General features: G+C 48.0%; 1 protein-coding gene across 1 annotated transcript in view; it reads left to right on the plus strand.

The window, feature by feature from the left end:
• ADGRG4 (adhesion G protein-coupled receptor G4) overlaps positions 1-13,892 on the plus strand; it is a gene marked incomplete at its 3' end in the record, with an annotated part of 20,154 nt that extends 6,262 nt beyond the window's left edge. Inside the window, exons 5-17 of the mRNA XM_087727115.1 lie at positions 224-342; positions 1,091-1,301; positions 4,004-4,169; positions 4,277-4,426; positions 5,057-5,179; positions 5,926-5,974; positions 6,166-6,269; positions 7,307-7,428; positions 7,876-8,144; positions 10,140-10,242; positions 11,343-11,632; positions 12,965-13,063; positions 13,882-13,892. Coding sequence (XP_087583241.1) covers positions 224-342; positions 1,091-1,301; positions 4,004-4,169; positions 4,277-4,426; positions 5,057-5,179; positions 5,926-5,974; positions 6,166-6,269; positions 7,307-7,428; positions 7,876-8,144; positions 10,140-10,242; positions 11,343-11,632; positions 12,965-13,063; positions 13,882-13,892 — 1,816 coding nt within the window. The remainder of the gene's footprint in view (positions 1-223; positions 343-1,090; positions 1,302-4,003; positions 4,170-4,276; positions 4,427-5,056; positions 5,180-5,925; positions 5,975-6,165; positions 6,270-7,306; positions 7,429-7,875; positions 8,145-10,139; positions 10,243-11,342; positions 11,633-12,964; positions 13,064-13,881) is intronic.
• Positions 13,893-19,613: the final 5,721 nt, after the last annotated feature.

Raw genomic sequence — 19,613 nt, forward strand, 5'->3', positions numbered from 1 at the left:
TGGTCTTCCTTGCTTTTCCTCGAAGACGTTTTCGCTTCTCACCCAAGATGTTTCTCCTTCAGTTCTTCTTCAGAAGCTGAAGAGCTTCTTGGATGAGAAGCGAAACCTCTTCAAAGAAAAACAAGGAAGACTAGTTGTCTCTTGAGACAAAGGACAAGCATGTGTGATGAAAGACTATCTGCTACGCTTCTAATCTCTCTGATGTCTCCCTTTTATTTCAAAGCTGGATTAACCTTCAGACTGAAAAAGCCTATTGGAAGAGGTCAAACCTGACCGCCTGCCCCTTGTTGCAAACTTTGCCAGATAATATACTGGATCTTAAAAACATCACCGTAACAGTTGGTAAGTTCCTGGGGTTCACCGACAAATGCGCGCTCGACAAACCCGCGCTGACAAAACCGCACCGAGAAAAGAGCGAAGTCGAAATCGTGCCCACAGAAGTGCGCCGATAAATGCCCGCCGACGAAAGCGCGCTATCAACAAACCATGGGAAAACAAGGTAATAACCCTAACCCTAACCTTAAACCTAACCCTTAGGGTTTTTTTACCTTGTTTTAGCGTGGTTTGTTAATAGCGCGTTTTCATTGGTGCGCATTTATCGGCGCGCTTCTGTGGGCGCGATTTAGACTTCGCTCTTTCCTCGGTGCGGTTTTGTCAGCGCGGTTTTGTCGAGCGCGCATTTGTCAGTGAACCGTTCTTCAAAACTCAGAAGTCTTGTGAGACGCGCCTCAGCTTCAGGGGTGGGTTTCAACCGGTTCGCGGCGGTCCCTGCGAACCGGTTGGTCGGCAAACCCGGAGTAAGTAACTTCCAGGAACGGCGAAGGGCGCGCCCGCCCGCCCGCGGTCCTTACCCGGTTTTGACGAGTTCTGCGCTTCCACGCATGCGCAGGATGCATACAGTGCCTGCACGATCCTCCAGGAGCAGCTGGAGCGTCGCGCAGACGCTAGTACGCAGGCGTGCACCGCGCGCGTGCACGAGGACGCCGCCGGCCCCGATCCAACCAAACCGGTTGGAATGGGGCAAGAAACCCACCCCTGCTCAGCTTCTGCCCAAGGGTTTTAGCCATATCCTGTCTTTGTCCCGTTGCAGAAAACGCTGAAGAGGTGGCAGGTCACATTTTGTTCCTCTTGAGTGTTTCGGACCTGAACGCCGAGGAAATCGAGGTCGTGATCAGCAAAGTGACCGATATCGCCAACTGTGAAGAAATCAGCCTGGCTCTCGCTGAGAACACACTGGAAATCATCAACGTCCTGCTGGAAAATGAAAGCCAACTGCAGGAGCTGCCAAAGGTGCTCAACAGGTATAGAGAAGAGCAAATGCCCCACTGTTAAGCAGGTGCTCAAATGACTTCCAGTTCTGAGTTGAGGATCCAGAATTCATAATACAGAATCACAAGAGTTGGAAGGGACCTTGTAGGTCAGTGACGGTGAACCTTTTTGACACCAAGGGCCCAAACTGGAATGCATGTGCAATGTATGTGCACCAGAGCACAGAGAATCTGATGACCAGTTGGCCGGCACACGCATGCCTGTTTTGGCCATTATTCGGGCCGTTTTGAGGCCGGTTTTTGAGCTGTTTTTGTCCCAAAAATGGTCTGAAAAATGTCCCGAAAACAGACCAAAAATGGCCCCCAAACCAGCCCCAAAATGGTCTGAAAAATGGCATGAAGAACAGCCTGAAAACAGCCCGAAACTGACCTGAAAAATGGACTGGTTTTTGGCTGTCTTTGTCCAATTTTCGGGCTGTTTTCCAGTGCTCCGGCGCCTGCGAAGAGCAGCTTGGCCAGCGTGGAAACCGAAAGAGCAGCGGACGAATGGCACATGTGCCCACAGAGAGGGTTTGTATGCCATGTCTGGCACAGGTGCCAGAGGTTTGCCATCCCAGTTGTACGTCTCCTAGTCCGATGCCCTGCTCAAACAGGAGACTATACCAGTGTTTCTCAACCTTGGCAACTTGAAGATGTCTGGACTTCAAGTCCCAGAATTCCCCAGCCAGCATTCGCTGGCTGGGGAATTCTGGGACTTGAAGTCCAGACATCTTCAAGTTGCCAAGGTTGAGAAACACTGCTCTATACTATTTCAGACAATGATTGTCCAAACTCTTCTTCCAAAAAAAAAGAAAAAAGCCTCCAACGTTGGAACCAATTTCTGGAGACAAATCGTTCCACTGATTAATTGTTCTCTCGGGAAATCTCTCCTTCGTTCTAAATTCTTAATTCCAGGTGGAGACGCTTGTGTGAAAACTGCATGCAAAAAAACCTTCATCTTAATGTATGCCAACTAGTGTACATTTTTTTTTTAATTTTTAATTTTCAAAACAAACACAGCACATAAAATCTTCCTTTTTTACATACTGTAGAAAGTGTATCAGTTGGTTTCAAAGGACTTTCGTGCATCTCTTCCACAGTCATCCAAGCATAATTCATATTAACTGAAGTATTTTAACTCAGATATTTATACATATTACCATCATTATACCTCCATTTGACTACAATTGTTTAATTGTTATCCCTCCTTCCTTCCTTCCCTCCTTTCTTTTCTCCTTCTCTCCTTCCTTTCCCCCTTCCTTTCCTCCTTCCTTCCCCCTTCCTTCTCTCCTACATTCCCTCCTTCCTTCCCTCCTTTCTTCTCTCCTTCTCTCCTTCCTTCCCTCCTTCCTTCCCTCCTTTCTTCTCTCCTTCCTTCCCTCCTTCCTTCCCTCCTTGCTTCCCTCCCTCCTTCCTTTTTAAAGTGACAATAAAGTTATTCTAAATCTAAGTCTAAGAAACAGAAAACTTGGTGGATGGGGAGAGGGCGAACAAACCCTGGCCTCCTTTCTATATTTTTAAAAACGTGGGAATCCAGAAAGGGATTTAACAGCCTGCTTTAGAACAGGTTGCAAGTTTGACAAAGAAAAAAGTGTTAGATTTTGTCGTGATTCTTCCAGAAATATTTGCCTCCTACCTAAATTTCCAACCGCCAGAATTCAAAATCTCCAGTTTTTCGGTAACAAAGGGACACCTTTTGCAAGAAAGTAGAGAATTCTAGGATTTCAAAGCAAAAGAGGAACCAGGTTTTGCTTCTCCCCATTTAAGTCTTTAGCGATATTCCAAACCCCCGCACCCCACCCCCCGGCGTGCCTTTGCACACTCAAAAGTGTGCGGAATATATTTCTGTCAGAGCAGCGAAGGAGAAATGCTTTTTATAAGTACTACAAGCCAACACGAAAAACATCTGAGGATGATGGGTGGATCCCGCCTTTGAACAAATATTTTTACTCTCCACGGCAGTGCCTCTTGGTGTGATTTGGGGTAGCAGATGTGGTGCGAAAAGCGGGGCTTCAGAATTTATGACACAATCACGTTAGCAGGAACACAGCTTGCTGTATTTTCAATGTTGACACCCCTGCACTCTTCCTCCCCGCCCAACAATATTCTCTCTACCTTCCAAGTGAGAACACAGCCGTGTGTCACTACTGAATGTGCTACCTGTTAGATCAGGGGTCTCCAACTTTAAGACTTGTGGACTTCAACTCCCAGAAGACTTGTGGACTTCAACTCCCAGAATTCCTCAGCCAGCGTTGCGTTGCTGGCTGAGGAATTCTGGGAATTGAAGTCCACAAGTCTTAAAGTTGCCAAGGTGCTGGCTGAGGAATTCTGGGAATTGAAGTCCACAAGTCTTAAAGTTGCCAAGGTGCTGGCTGAGGAATTCTGGGAATTGAAGTCCACAAGTCTTAAAGTTGCCAAGGTTGGGCACCCCTGTGTTAGATGATAGCAATAAAGTCCACAAGTCTTAAAGTCCACAAGTCTCCAACCTTGGCAACTTTAAGTCTTGTGGACTTCAACTCAATTGAAGTCCACAAGTCTTAAAGTTGCCAAGGTGCTGGCTGAGGAATTCTGGGAATTGAAGTCCACAAGTCTTAAAGCTGCCAAGGTTGGAGACCCCTGTGTTAGATGATAGCAATAGGCCTTAGACTTATATGCCGCTTCACAGGTTTTTCTGAACTCTTGCTTACTTCCTCCAGAATCTTAAAGCTCACAGAAGAAATTGGTTTCAAGATGACCTTCAACGGGAGAAATGAATCAATCGCCTTGTCTAAGCTGGCTTTGGCGGTGCTACGACCAGATCCCACCAACTTCCAAGGAGTTGCTTTTGGGATCCTATCCTATACTTTGGAGACCAGTCCACAGGTGAGTCCTCTTCCACACGCTGTGTTTCTCCCCACCTCTTATCACCTGTTTCTGCAAGGTGCTTCCTGAATTAATTTGAAATCAATTCTAGAACTTTCCCCTTGCAGCTCAGCATCCAATCAACACCCTTCACAGATGTCCCGGCCTCGATATATTTGCCAGGATTATTGAGAAATTACCTAACATCCCAGTCTTTGGATAGAGAAAATTTTACCGGGATTCAATTCACATTTTTTGGTATCCCATCATTGTTTAAGGTAAGTAGGCCGAATTTGCAAGAGTAGAAGGAGTAGAAGTAGAAGATGGATGGCTGTGAAGGTTGGACCATAAGGAAGGCTGAGCACCAAAGAATGGAGGCCTTTGAACTCTGGTGCTGGAGAAGACTCCTGCGAGTCCCTTGGACTGCAAGGCCATCCAACCGGTCAGTTCTAGAGGAGATCAACCCTGATTGCTCTTTAGAAGGCTAGATCCTGAAGAGGAAACTCAACGACTTTGGCCACCTAATGAGAAGGAAGGACTCCCTGGAGAAGAGCCTCATGCTGGGAAAGATGGAGGGCAAAAGAAGAAGAAGGGGACGACAGAGAATGAGGTGGCTGGATGGAGTCACTGAAGCAGTCAGCATGAACTTAAATGGACTCCAGGGGACGGTAGAGGACAGGAAGGCCTGGAGGAACGTTGTCCATGGGGTCATGATGGGTTGGACACGACTTCGTGAAGAAGAAGAAGGAGGAGGAGGAGGGGGGGGGAACGTAGCAAGGATGAGAGGAACATCTGAAGCCCAAATTTTAATTTGTGACTCCCTCATTCTGGTGGAAAGTAGTTGGAAATGGCTCTGAGGGGTGGAGAGGAGAGAGAGACGACAAAAAAAATCTAAGTTTCTTTTTTAGGACGACAGTTTGAAGAACAAAGTTCTGAACACCTATGTTGTAGGTGCCAGCATTGAAAACAAGACAATTGAAGATCTCGAGGAACCAGTCAGCATAGTTCTGCACCACAGAAGTCCACATGGGGTAGAGTACCACATTGTTGCCAAAGGCGCCCGTGTGACTTTCACGGCATTGAAGTGCATTACGTAGCTGGAGATATCACGGATGGCTAGTTTGAGAAGACTTGGCTGGACCAAGAGAGGCCTACAGATTTGTGGAGAGCCTTCATTTAATCAAAGATAGAGGCTCTGTCGGAGATTCTAGATCTTGGTGGAGTTAGAGGAACAGAAATATGGAAAGGCAGAGCTCCCTTGTCATTGTTATTGATTGACTGAGCTACATTTTAACTCTTCCTGTCGTCCCATCAATGAACAGGATGCCCTAAAGGGAAATGACATTTCAGATGTAGACGACGTAATTTTTAATTACAACCCTAGCCCAAAATAGCAGATAAAGTAAACAGCATTTTCCTAGAAATGAAAAACAATCATCCCGTCATTACCTAAGTCAACATGGCAATGAGTTAAGTGGCTTATAAACTATATTTAGCCACCTCACCTCATACATGCAGATATTAACATTTTTAACCCAAGTTCTGAATATCAGCAACGGGCAAATCCAACAAGATTGCTCCAGTTGCCCAACTGGGGAATTGGGAAATTGGAGAGAATCTTTCTCATTTCTACTAGTGATAACGCAAGAACTCTTGCTTTGAGTGAAGAAAAGGTCTATCAAAAGTTGCGACAGGTACAGCGTAGATGGGAGTTATGTCCTACCTAGGACATTCCATTCTTAAGCCATTTTCTTTCCCTATTTTTTTTTACCACTAGGACGATGCTACGGTGCACTGTGTCTTTTGGACTTCAATAAGAATGGTGAGTAGTGAGGACTCCGAAGATGAAAGTTTGAGAGATGGAGAGCAACGTCTTCATGTCCTCAATAAGCCAGCACGAATCTCTGCTCACACCTCCTCAACCCTTCCGTGCACACCTGAAGTCAGGGGGCAGCTATAGAACAGCAATCAGGAGCTACTAACCACGTGTGAAATCTTTCGTTTTTCTGTTGTGCAGATGGCCTGGGTGGCTGGAACCCCTCAGGGTGTGAAATAAAACATACAAATAGGAGCTACACAACCTGCAGTTGTACTCATCTGACCCATTTTGGAGTCCTGCTGGTAAGTTCATTGTCCCAGGTTACAGTGGAAAAAACAGAGCGTACATATATATCCAGTGATGGGATTCAATTTTTTTTACTACCGGTTCTGTGGGCGTGGCTTGATGGGTATGGCTTGGTGGGCAGGCCATGGGAAGGATACTGCAAAATCACTATTCCCTCCCCACTCCAGGGGAAGGATACTGCAAAATCCCCATTCCCTCCCCACTCCTGGGAAGGATACTGCAAAATCCCCATTCTCTCCTCACCCCAGGGGAAGGATACTGCAAGAATCTCCATTCCCTCCCCACTCCTGGGGAAGGATACTGCAAAATCTCCATTCTCTCCTCACTCCTGGGGAAGGATACTGCAAAATCTCCATTTCCTCCTCACTCCAGGGGAAGGATACTGCAAAATCCCCATTTCCTCCTCACTCCAGGGGAAGGATACTGCAAAATCCCCATTTCCTCCTCATTCCAGGAGAAGGATACTGCAAAATCTCCATTCCCTTCTCACTCCTGGGAAGGATACTGCAAAATCTCCATTCCCTCCCCACTCCAGGGGAAGGATACTGCAAAATCCCCATTCCCTCCCCACTCCAGGGGAAGGATACTGCAAAATCCCCATTCCCTCCTCACTCCAGGGGAAGGATACTGCAAAATCTCCATTCCCTCCTCACTCCTGGGGGAAGGATACTGCAAAATCTCCCTTCCCTCCCCACTCCAGGGGAAGGATACTGCAAAATCTCCATTCCCTCCTCACTCCTGGGGGAAGGATACTGCAAAATCCCAGTTCCCTCCCGAGCTGAGCTGGGACTCAGGAGGCAGTGAATAGATGGGGGTGGGTCCAGTCAGAGGTGGTATTTGCCGGTTCTCCAAACTACTCAAAATTTCCGCTACCGACTGGTCAGAACCCGCTGAAAAACACCTCTGATCAAGGGTGTCCAACCCTGGCTATTATAGGACCTGTGGACTTCAACTCCCAGCATCCTCCAGCCAGCCACCTGCGTTGCACCAAAGGGAGAAAATTGGATGAACTCTCTTTCTCATTTTTTTAAAGGACTTATCTCGGACACCCCTCAGTGATGCTGACGAGTGGGCTTTAACACTGCTGACCTATGTGGGGTGTGGCATTTCCTCCATTTTCCTGGGCTTGGCGTTGTTGATTTATTTCTCGACTGAGTGAGTAGAGTTGGCTGTTTGATGGGGGGGGGGGTTTCCCCCTGAACTCAACAAAATTTGGAGCTCCTTGTCGTCCGGCTGCAGAAACGTTATTCACCCCCCAGATAGCAACGCACCGAGGAAATCAGATAAGGGCGTCCCTGCAAGAAATGGAATCTGTGTGATGGGGTAGGGAGTGAATACCTTTCCCCCTTTTGAGCCGAGGTGGCGCAGTGGTTACATGCAGCACTGCAGGCTACTTCAGCTGACTGCAGTTCTGCGGTTCGGCTGTTCAAATCTCACCGGTTCAGGGTTGACTCAGCCTTCCATCCTTCCGAGGTGGGTAAAATGAGGACAACATTGTTGTTGGGGGCAATATGCTGACTCTGTAAACCGCTTAGAGAGGGCTGAAAGCCCTATGAAGCGGTATATAAGTCTAACTGCTATTGCTATTGCTTTTCCTTTCAGCAAAGTCCGGGAGGACTACCCTTCCAAAATACTCGTCAACCTATGCTTCGCTTTGTTGATGCTCAACCTCACCTTCTTGGTCAACTCTTGGCTAGCCATGTTTCAGAATCGTGGGATTTGCATCGCGGTGGCTGCCATCTTGCATTACTTCCTGCTCTCCGCCTTCACCTGGATGGGTTTGGAAGCCGTCAACATGTATTTCGCCCTGGTGAAAGTTTTCAAAGTCTACATTCCCTATTACATGCTCAAGTTTTCCATAGCTGGCTGGGGTAAGCATTGGAGATACGGCCTTTTGGTGTCTATCTGAACCTCCCAGTGGTGGGTTTCACATTTTTTTAGAACCTCTTCTGTAGGTATGGCCTGCTTTGTGGGAGTGGCTTGCTGGGCATGTGACTGGGTGGGAGTGGCTTGCCGGCCTTTGTGACCGAATGGGAGTGGCTTGGCAGCCATGGCCAACTTGTAAAATGTGGTGACACTCACTTAACAAAGCTCTTGCTTAGCAACCAAAATGTTGGCTCAGAAACTCTGGCATTTGAAGCACGCAAGTCTTAAAGCTGTCAAGTTACAAGACCCTTGCACCCCTAACCCTTTAGAAAAAAAAAACCCCAGGGGTGTTCAAACTTGACAGCTTTAAGACTTGTGGACTTCAACTCCCAGAATTCCTCCTCCAGGCATGTTGGCTCAGAAACTCTGGCATTTGAAGCACGCAAGTCTTAAAGCTGTCAAGTTACAAGACCCTCGCACGCCTAACCCTTTAGAAACAAAAAACCCTAGGTGTGTTCAAACTTGACAGCTTTAAGACTTGTGGACTTCAACTCCCAGAATTCCTCCTCCAGGCATGTTGGCTCAGGAACTCTGGCATTTGAAGCACGCAAGTCTTAAAGCTGTCAAGTTACAAGACCCTCGCACGCCTAACCCTTTAGAAACAAAAAACCCTAGGTGTGTTCAAACTTGACAGCTTTAAGACTTGTGGACTTCAACTCCCAGAATTCCTCCTCCAGGCATGTTGGCTCAGAAACTCTGGCATTTGAAGCACGCAAGTCTTAAAGCTGTCAAGTTACAAGACCCTTGCACCCCTAACCCTTTAGGAATAAAAAAACCCAGGGGTGTTCAAACTTGACAGCTTTAAGACTTGTGGACTTCAACTCCCAGAATTCCTCCTCTCGCTCTTCATCTTGATGATGTGCAGACAGGCGGGTGGGTGGGGGAGCTGGAACCGGTTCTAAACGGCACAGTAGATTTGTGGAACCTCTTCTATAGAAGAGGTTAGAACTGGCACCTTCCCAGTTGGTAATCATCATGCAGGTTTCAGCATTTTGCCATGTGGATGACGCTTTTAAGAGAGGTGTGTCACTGGTGGCTTTCAGCGTGGGCAAAGGAAAGGGCATCTCCAAATAAGTTCTCGACGGCACCACCAGATGGAGATGCAACTGATCTTTGGGTACCAATGTCCCATCAAGCAATGTGAGGGAATGGAGAAGAGACTGCCTGGTCATTTTTCATGCAATCCCCCCGTTAGGGCTTCCTGAATTATGGGGAGCAGATGAGCATAAGTGTGGCAGGCATTGTGTGGTGGGGCACACCCTAGAATGGGCAGGGCCAGAGTTCCTTGAGGGGGGTTGAGAGTTTTGGGGGAGGAGGAAGGAGGAAGGAGGAGGAGGAGGAGGAGGAGGAGGAGAAGAAGAAGAAGAAGAAGAAGGTGGAGAAGAAGAAGAAGAAGAAGAAGAAGAAGAAGAAGAAGAAGAAGAAGAAGGTGGAGAAGAAGAAGAAGAAGGAGAAGGAGAAGGAGAAGAAGGAGAAGGAGGAGAAGGAGAAGGAGAAGAAGAAGAAGAAGAAGAAGAAGAAGAAGGAGAAGGAGAAGGAGAAGGAGAAGGAGAAGGAGAAGGAGAAGGAGAAGAAGAAGAAGAATGATGTATTCAGTTTAAAACTGGGGTAGATGTGGTCCCTAAACACAGAATGATGCCCTACCACAGTTATTGTTAAACTGTCCCATTTGAATGCGACAAAGAAGAGAAATTTCAGATTAAATGAATTGAAATTAATGCTTAAGCTTCACAAGACTGAATTGCTCTTAATTTTTTTTAATGTGGATGTTAGATATTAATGCAAATTCTTCCTTTGCTCGCCTTTTCTGTTAACCAGGCCTTCCCTACCTCCTTTCTTTTCTCCAGCTAGGACTGTCATGAAACCTTTGCAGGCGTTTTCTCCTTTTGTTTTTGGTTAATGCGGTTTTGTTTTCTTTTTTGGGGGGGGGGTGTCCTTAGGAATCCCAGCGCTTATTGTAATTGTGGTCCTCAGCGTCAACAGAGACTCCTATGGGACTGAATTTACTCAGAGCAGAAGCACCAGCAGCCCATCCATGCAGTTGTAAGTCTCTTGTTTTGATTATTTTTACCCGAAAGAACAGCAGGAGAGAAATTCGAACGAAGACCCCCATTGCTGTAATCCCTACTGTTCCATCTTTAGCCCTTAAATTGTTTCCATACTTACTTCCGCGTGTTGCATTGGTAAAAAAAATAAAAATGGGCTAGGAGCAGAAAAACTCAGATTCTCGTCTATCTTGAATCATGAAAGCTCACTGAGAGATTTTGGATCAGTTGTTCCTTCTCAGCCCAAACTACGTTAATTTTGTTGTTGTTGTGGGGGGAAAATAGGAGGCTGACGAAGCTTTACATACCATGCATGAGTTTGTGAATGAAAGATGGACATAAATCAAATCAAATCAAATCAAATCCACCCATCCACCCACCCACCCACCCACCAGTGGTGGGTTTCAAAAATTGTTCGAACCTACTCTGTGGGTGTGGCCTCCTTTGTGGGAGTGGCTTGCCGCCCATGTGACCGGATGGGAGTGGCTTGCTGCCCATGTGACCGGATATGAAGATGCCGACGACACTTGTCAGAACCACCTTAAATTACCTCCCGCACAGCACTGGCATGCATAAGAATAGGATGTAAACTTGTTTTTGAAAAGGCATCTTTGGTTTGCGTTAAAACAACTTCAACACACGCAATGTTCTGATTGCACCACAAACGCAGTAGTCATCCTTACCTTTCACAGAGGCACTGAGTTTTATAAATATGAGCATGATAGTGTAGAATAATCAAATCCAAGGATCAGTGGTGGGTTTCAAAAAATTTTGGAAGCTCTTCTGTAGGCGTGGCCTGCTTTCCGGGTCCACTGGTGGAACCTCTTCTAACCGGTTCAGTAGATTTGACGAACCGGTTCTACCGAATAGGTGCGAACTGGTAGGAACCCACCTCTGCCATCCACCCATCCATCCATACATACATACATCTACCCACCCACCCACCCACCCACCCACCCATCCATCCATCCATCCATCCATCCAAGGTGCTGCTTTTTATCTCTAACTCTGTGTTCTCCAGCCTGGCATCTCCTAAGAAGGTTGGATCAAAACCTCACCACGGAGTTGACCAACCCATCTTCCTTTGTCTTTCTCCAGTTGCTGGATTCAGGACAAATGGGTTTTCTACATCTCTCTAGTTGGCTATTTCATCCTGATATTCCTGATCAACATTAGCATGTTTATTACCGTCCTTTGTCAAATCCGTGCCATGAAAACTAACCACCCCAGGGCCGGGAAGCACCGGAGCCAAGAATTCCTCCTTGACCTGAAGAGAGTCATCAGCTTGACATTCCTGCTGGGATTGACGTGGGGTTTCGCCTTCTTTGCATGGGACCCCATGAAGACCGTCTTCATGTACATCTTTGCCATTTGCAACACCTTGCAAGGTAAGTCTCATGATAAGGTGCACTGGCCATTTGGGGAGGGGGGAGATGACTATAGCATGAGAAGAGCACATGACCAAGTTGTGGTCCTTGGTAGTTCCAACTACAATGTCCTGGTGCTCCTTCAGCTCAATTGTGACAAAATCCCACCTCCATACACAACACGGTAGGATGAGGGTAGAGTAATTCCAAAACATCTTCAAGGTGCCAGGTTGAGGGAGGCCCAAGGAGACAATACTCAAGTCATGAGATGGTGGAGCACCTGCCTTAGATGTAGAAGACTGAATTTCCAGGTGCTTCCATTAAATATTTCCAATTGTAACCAAGGTATGACTTGTGTCTTCTCTCCTGACTGGACTACTCCTGACTGGACTACTGCAATGTGCTCTACATGGGGCAGCCCTTGAAGAGCATTCGGAGACTTCAGCTTGTCCAGAATGCAGCCGCGTGAGCGATCGTGGGTGCACCTCGGTTCACCCACGTAACACCTATCCTCCGCGAGCTGCACTGGCTGCCTATTGGTCTTCGGATACGCTTCAAGGCGCTAGTCGTCACTTATAAAGCCCTTCATGGTATTGGACCTGGGTACTTGAGAGACCGCCTGCTGCCAATTACCTCCACTAGACCGATTAGATCCCACAGATTAGGCCTCCTCCGAATTCCATCCACTGGCCAATGCCGATTGGCGACCACCCGGAGGAGGGCCTTCTCTGTGGCTGCTCCGACCCTCTGGAACGAGCTCCCCGTGGAGATTCGAACCCTCACCACCCTCCAGGCCTTCCGCAAAGCCCTTAAAACCTGGCTGTTCCGACAGGCCTGGGGCTAAAGAGCTTTTTTGCCCCCCTCCTAGAATGGTATGGTTGTTGTGTGTTTTTTAAATTGTGTATTGTTATGCTCGTCTTTTTATCCCCTGTCTGTACCCCGCTTCCCGACTTGAATTGTGAGCCGCCCTGAGTCCCCTCCGGGGAAAAGGGCGGCATATAAATGTAATAAATCCAATCCAATCCAATCCTTTCTCTCCTCTTTCTTCTCTGTCCCACCACTTGATGAGATTCCTCATTGTCTCCTCTAGAAATTATAAATTTTGGGGGGGTGGAATTAGACTCCTTGTTTGGAGCCTTCAATTCCCCGTGGTGTGGTAGAACATTTTGCGATGTCAGTTGGAGGAACCAGAATACTTCTGATTTTGTCGAGGCTTCGTTAAATTTCTGTGGGATGCTTCCATGCTTTCAGCAACTCATCTGCTCCTACACCCTTTCTATAATTGATGAAGAGCTTGGATGAGCAGAATGCGTGGAACAATCCAACAAAGATTTCATCTGCTTTCCTTCCTAGGGTTCTTCATCTTCGTCTTTTATTGCCTCATGAAGGATAACGTCAGGAAGCAATGCCAGATACACTTCTGTTGTAGGAGATGTCAGCTCAGCAATTTCCGTAAGGCACCCCCCCATTTCTTTCTGTCCCGATGGTGTGGTGCTCCCTTCCCTGTCCTGATGGGTTTGCGCAAACACGCAAGGGTTGGTCTTAACAATGAAACACTTGAAAGCGTGTGATTGCTGCCCTGCCCAGACCAAGTTTTGGTTTAGGAGCTATGACGGAATATGCTGTAGAACAGGGCGGTCAAACTTGATTTCATTGAGGGCCACATCAGGGTTGCATTTGACCCCGGGGAGACCAGGGGGAGCATGGCTGGAGGGGGGGGCACGGCCAGCTCAATGTTACTCGTGTCGCGAGCACTGGTAGTGGCCTCAGCACACTGCCAGCGAAAACAGGCTCCCGAGCTCCGTTTTCAGCTGTGAAGGCCTCCTGCAGTCCTTTGCCAGTGAAAACAGAGCTCAGGAGAGCCGCCTCCCGAGCTCCACTTTCACCGTCAGAGACACCATGGGCTGCTCCTTCGCTGTTCCCAGTCCGCCCCATGGGGCTGATCCAGGGGGGTATACACTTACCTTCCCTACTGCTTTGCAAATGTGAGCACACGCGGCACCTCCGATCCTTCCGCACATGCGCTTTTGGCGAAAAAGTGGCCTAAATGGGATGCCATAGAGCCAGGCGCAGGGGGGCGGAGCACCCACAATTTCTGTTACCGCTTCGGGCGATCTGGTCCAAACCAGTAGAATTCCACCTCTGGCCAGGTCTAAGTCCAGTTTGACACCCTTGCTGTAGAAGGTCCTGTGGGAGAAAGCGGACTTTCAAGTTCTTATTCCAGATCTTATCTCTCTCTTACCGCCCCCAATTCTTCCGTCTGGTTTCAGAGAGGATCAGCTCAGGCCACTGTTCTGGAAATTACCCTTGCGTCATTGAGCGGAAACACTCGTGTCATTCTTTGAAGTCCCTCAAGTCGTGCACCACTGGCTCCCTAGTCAATGGCTCGGACAGTTCACTTGAAGCAAGTCCACACATTGGTGAGAAGGAAGAATGGATATTGGGGTGGGGGGAAGGGCTTTGACTACCCATGCAGCAGAATCCTAAAGTCTCTACGACTGTTTCTCTTTTGAGAAGAATGATCTCCCTTGGTTAGCAGAAAACAAGCACAATGGCACTAAGTTTTTTAGCCCGCACTGTTGTGGCCCACCAGTGGCAGACTCAGACAGTGAGGAGGTTGGGGAGGAACATGGGCCAGTCCCGGAGCTCTGACAAGGGCTCTGTGTCGGAGGCAGAGAGGGAGCCAGGGCCGTCTGACAGTTATCAGCTGCCTTCGGAGTCGGAGATCAACGGGGCAGAAGAACAGCCGGATCCTGTTCCTGATGTGCCCATGTGCAGAGCTGCCAGGAGAAGGAAACAATTACGGGACAAGGGCCGACTTGGGAACAAAGGCACAGGTGGACGGTGAATGGCCCCTCCCATAGGGGATAAAGAGGAGCGAAAGGGGAGTGGAGTTTGCAGGAGACAATTAGTTTGCTTCATTAGTGTGAAGATTTGTTCGTGACTCTCAGAGACTCCTTGCCAAGTATTTTCTTATACCGCAGTTACATTTGGAAGATATTGAACTGGCAGCTCTCCATTTTTCCTCCTCCCCCAGCCTCCGTGTGGGCCCTGCACTTACCTCGCAGCCAAAACGGGCCGCGTGGAGACTCCTGGGAGGGGCATGGCGGGAAGGGCGTAGTGGGGTGGGCGGGGCAGGACAGGGGTGGGATTTGGAGGTCCTCCAAACCAGCCATAACGTTCGCTACGGGTTCTCGTAGCCGCCCACACTTGGACAAAACGTGTCGAGTGAACGCAGCCGTTCGGTATGGTCACAAAGACAAGACAGCCATTGTGGGGTGATAGCACTGAGCAATAGCAATAGCAGTTAGACTTATATACCGCTTCATAGGGCTTTCAGCCCTCTCTAAGCAGTTTACAGAGTCAGCATATTGCCCCCACAGTCTGGGTCCTCATTTCACCCACCTCGGAAGGATGGAAGGCTGAGTCAACCTTGAGCCGGTGAGATTTGAACCGCCGAACTGCAGATAGCAGTCAGCTGAAGTGGCCTGCAGTACTGCACTCTATCCACTGCACCACCTCGGCTCTGAGATCATAAGGCGGCTGTCAATAACTATTCCACAGAACACGGACAATTAATCTGTTATGTTTCAGAGGCGAGTGTATAAAAATAAATATTCCCATCTCTTTATATTTTAGATCACGTTGCTTGCTGCAGCAAAAGCCACATGGCCTCAGCTTCTCAGGCAGCCAAACTTCCTCGGGCGAGGAGAATATCACCAGGAGATGCTGACCTGCACCACGCAGAGGAAAATAAAGATTTGTCTTAAAGGGGAATCTTCCTCTTTCTTTGCCTTTCTGACGCTGACTCTCACAGCTCAACAACAACAAAAGAAATGCTCTCCCCTTAAAATTCAACTGTCAGTTTTCAAATAATGAAATGGCATTGTTGTCGTCCTCTGCCATACGACGGGCTGTGGGCACCCGAAGTAGGGAGTCAATTTAAGCTTGGAGAATAAGCAGGACGGATGACCAGTTGACAGATTTTTGACTGAAAACATTGTGGGTGTATTTGTGTAAGATTCCACTTCAACACAATGGGGGAGAAGGGACACACACACACACACGACTGTCTTATCTTTAGACTGGGCTTTCATGAAATACAATAAGCCGTAAGGTGATTTGGTTATTTATGGCATGGCATGTTCCGAGTTTCTAGACAACAGTAGTGTATTTATGGCTAAACAAACATTCATGTAGCACGTAGAGAATAAGATCACTCTTGCAAATGAGACACAGGAAGCTACAGACTGATTTCGTCAAAGGATCGAAAGTCTGGAATAAAACGAAACCTCGACATTCCTCCAGGCCTTCCTGTCCTCTATCATCCTCTGGAGTCTATTTAAGCTCATGCCGACTGCTTCGGTGACTCCATCCAGCTACCTCCTTCTCTGTCGTCCCCTTCTTCTTTTGCCTTCCATCGTTCCCAGCATCTTCTCCAGGGAGTCCTTCCTTCTCCTTAGGTGGCTAAAGTCTTTGAGTTTCCTCTTCAGGATCTGGCCTTCTAAAGAGCAGTCACGGTTGATCTCCTCTAAGACTGACTGGTTGGATGGCCTTGCAGTCCAAGGGACTCAATGCAGGAGTCTTCTTCTCCAGCACCAGAGTTCAAAGGCCTCCATTCTTTGGCTTCCTTCCTTCTCATCAGGTGGCCAAAGTCTTTGAGTTTCCTCTTCAGGATCTGGCCTTCTAAAGAGCAGCCAGGGTTGATCTCCTCTAGGACTGACCGGTTGGATGGCCTTGCAGTCCAAGGGACTCAATGCAGGAGTCTTCTTCTCCAGCACCAGAGTTCAAAGGCCTCCATCCTTTGGCGCTCAGCCTTCCTTATGGTGCAACTTTCACAGCCATCCATTGCAACTGGGAAAACCAGAGCCTTAACTAGACACACTTGTGTTGGCAGGGTGAGGTCTCTAATCTCAAGATTAGAGGTGGACAAAACCAAGTAGTTGAGAGACCGCCTGCTGCCAATTACCTCCTCTAGACCGATTAGATCCCACAGATTAGGCCTCCTCCGAATTCCATCCGCCGGCCAGTGTCGACTGGCGACTACCCGGAGGAGAGCCTTCTCTGTGGCCGCTCCGACCCTCTGGAACGAACTCCCCGTGGAGATTCGAACCCTCACCACCCTCCAGACCTTCCGCAAAGCCCTTAAAACCTGGCTATTCCGACAGGCCTGGGGCTAAAAAGCTTCTACCCCTTTCTCGAATGGTATGACTGTTGTGTGTTTTAAATTATGTATTGTTGCGCGTTGTTTTAATTTTTTGTCTGTATCCCCCTCCCTTGGTTGAGTTGTGAGCCGCCCTGAGTCCCCTTCGGGGGAAAAGGGCAGCATATAAATAAAATAAACATTCAACATACATTCAACATTCAACTGTGAGACTTCAGATGAAGAAATATGTTGGCCAGAGATTCCAAACTACAATCCCCATCAGGTCCATTCAGAGTGACCAAGAGATTGTGGAGTTCAAGCCCAGAACTATTAGAAACAGCCAGAGGCCTTCTTGAAGCTACATTTTAAAAAAAATATTCACCAGGTGTGCAAAAATGGTACTTCTCCTGTCACGGATGTTGAGCCTGTTTTTCTCAGCCATTTAACACGGGAGCACCAGACTGGAAAAGATGCACGTGGAACAATGTCTTTCTAAAATAATTTAGAAGCAAGTCAACAAAACAAAAACAAGGGAAATCTATTTTGTTGACGTCAATGGGCTGCATGCCAATTATTCGAGAAAGGAGAATTTTCTCCCATTAGTTCGATATTCTTCTGCCAGTTCGTGCCTTTGTTCTTTCCCCCAAGAGTGTATCGTGTCGCCTTCCAACGCTGCATTGTTCAAGTTGTCATTTGGACTGAAAGTCTGTAATTTTATTCGAAGGCGTGAAATCACACCCTGCGCAGAAAGATAGCGGATGCTACAGGGGTGTTATTGGTGCAGGTAGAAGGAAATTTGGAATTATTGCTGTGAATCTGCAGCTTCAAAGATCGACTGTCAAATCCTAGGCCCGAAAGGGATCTATCTTTAATTTTGGGGTTGGGAGGATCTGGAAATTGTTTTGATTTTTATGATGAGGATGTACAATCTATTTATGTACCCAGGGCCGGATTTTCCTATAGGCTAACTAGGCTTCAGCCTAGGGCCTCAAGATCAAGAGGGGCCTACATTCAAATTGCTAGCAAAATTAAAATTACACTATTCTAAAAACAGTGAACACTAAAACACTGAACCGAAAATAAGGAGAAATTCTACGCAGATGACTAATAAACAAACATAAAAATGTATTGGTTAAGATCGTTCCAGCGCCACGGCAGTTGGGGAGCCCGCCCACGTTCCGGGCACCGGCGGTCGGGCGAGAGGCGCGGCCGCTCCCAGTAGCCGCCCCGTCGACGCGGAGCCCACCAGCGGCCAGACAGGTGAGGGCGAGGGGGCTGAGCCGGGCAGCTGAGCGCAGCAGGGGAGGCGGCTGGCCTCGCTGCCTTTGCCGCAGAGCAGAGCCGCCCTCCGTTGGGAGGCCAGCTATATATATTGATATCAGGGCTGGGTTTCAACCGGTTCGCACCGGTCCCTGCGATCCGGTTGGTCGCCGAACCCGGAAGTAAGTAACTTCCGGGAACGGCGAAGCCCCCCCCGCGCCCGCGCGCGCCCGCACACCCGCGCCCGCTCCTTACCCGGTTTTTTTGATTTTTGCGCTTTCCACGCATGCGCAGAACGCCTGCGCGATCCTCCAGGAGCAGCTGGAGCATCGCGCAGACGCTAATACGCATGCGCGCACCGCGTGCGTGCACACGCGCGCCGTGTGCGTGCGCGAGGACGCCACGTGCGTGCACGCACGCGCCGCTGCGTGCGCGAGGACGCCGCCGGCCTCGTTCCAACCGATCCGGTTGGAACGGGGCGAGAAACCCACCCCTGATTGATATATATTGATATATATCACAGTAATGATGTATTTTATTGTCTCTCATGTAATTTACAAACTTAAAAATGGGAGGTGAAAGGGCCTCATAAGTGGAATAGCCTAGGGCCTCTTTTCATCTAAATCCGGCCCTGTATGTACCCCACTTCGACCAGAGAGAGAGGAAGAAGGTTCGGTGTTCTAACCACTGGCAGAAAAAATTGTTTTCTTGAAAAGGATGTTTTGTACCAAAAAATGTCAGCAGCATTGATAAGGCTTCAGGCTTATTCTGGGATGTTGGGATTGGTGCATTTACACACCTCATGTCAACGCACACCATCCTTTTTCTTTCTGCTTGGAAAATCTTCCCTGACAGCTTCAGAAACGGGAGATAATGAAGCGAATCAAGAATTAGTTGATGCACCTTTTCAAAATGCAAATGCCGTTTGAACTTGTGGTTTCTTTTTAAAAAAATCAGAGTGACTCAAGCCTTGTGAATATTAATATCGACTCGAGGTAGATGCCCTGCCTCTTTGGAAACAGATCTGAATAACGAACACATTTCTTTTTTGCAAAAGACCCCCACAGCCTAAAGTCACCCACTCGTAAAAGGCATCTCAAATCCGAGTCATAATGTGGAATATTCTGATGAGTATTGGGGTGAAGGTGGGGGTGGGAGAGTAATCGGCTTGTCATCATCCATCACTTATAAAAGCCTGGAATCATTTTTTTCTGTAGCTCAAAAAGGGAGGGGGGGAGAAAGTTTTTTTTTAAACTACTCTTTTTGTCTCGGGAGCGCGAAGAGAAGATAGTTTGAGATGCATGGCCTTCTCTTGACTTGAAGGCCTTCTGCCTTCACTAGCAGAACAAATGATTTTTGGGAGATGATCCAACAATCCAGGGATCGAACATCTGGGATATGCTGTGGGTGCCCTCACAAAATGGCTTCCATGGGGGGAGAGAAGGAGGGAGGGGGGAGAGAGAGAGAGAGAGAGAGAGAGAGAGAGAGACAGAGAGATGTGGTTTTGTTCTCCATGGTCCCTCTTTAATCCTCTAGGATTCAGTCCTTGTTTTTCTCTGGAAATAAAAGAAGCCACTGAGTTGAATTCCTTGTCAT

Source organism: Thamnophis sirtalis, unplaced genomic scaffold (genome assembly GCF_051295495.1).
Source record: "Thamnophis sirtalis isolate CommonGarterSnake01/CBP01778 unplaced genomic scaffold, rThaSir2_p1.2 scaffold_13, whole genome shotgun sequence".
Classification (NCBI taxonomy): domain Eukaryota; kingdom Metazoa; phylum Chordata; class Lepidosauria; order Squamata; family Natricidae; genus Thamnophis; species Thamnophis sirtalis.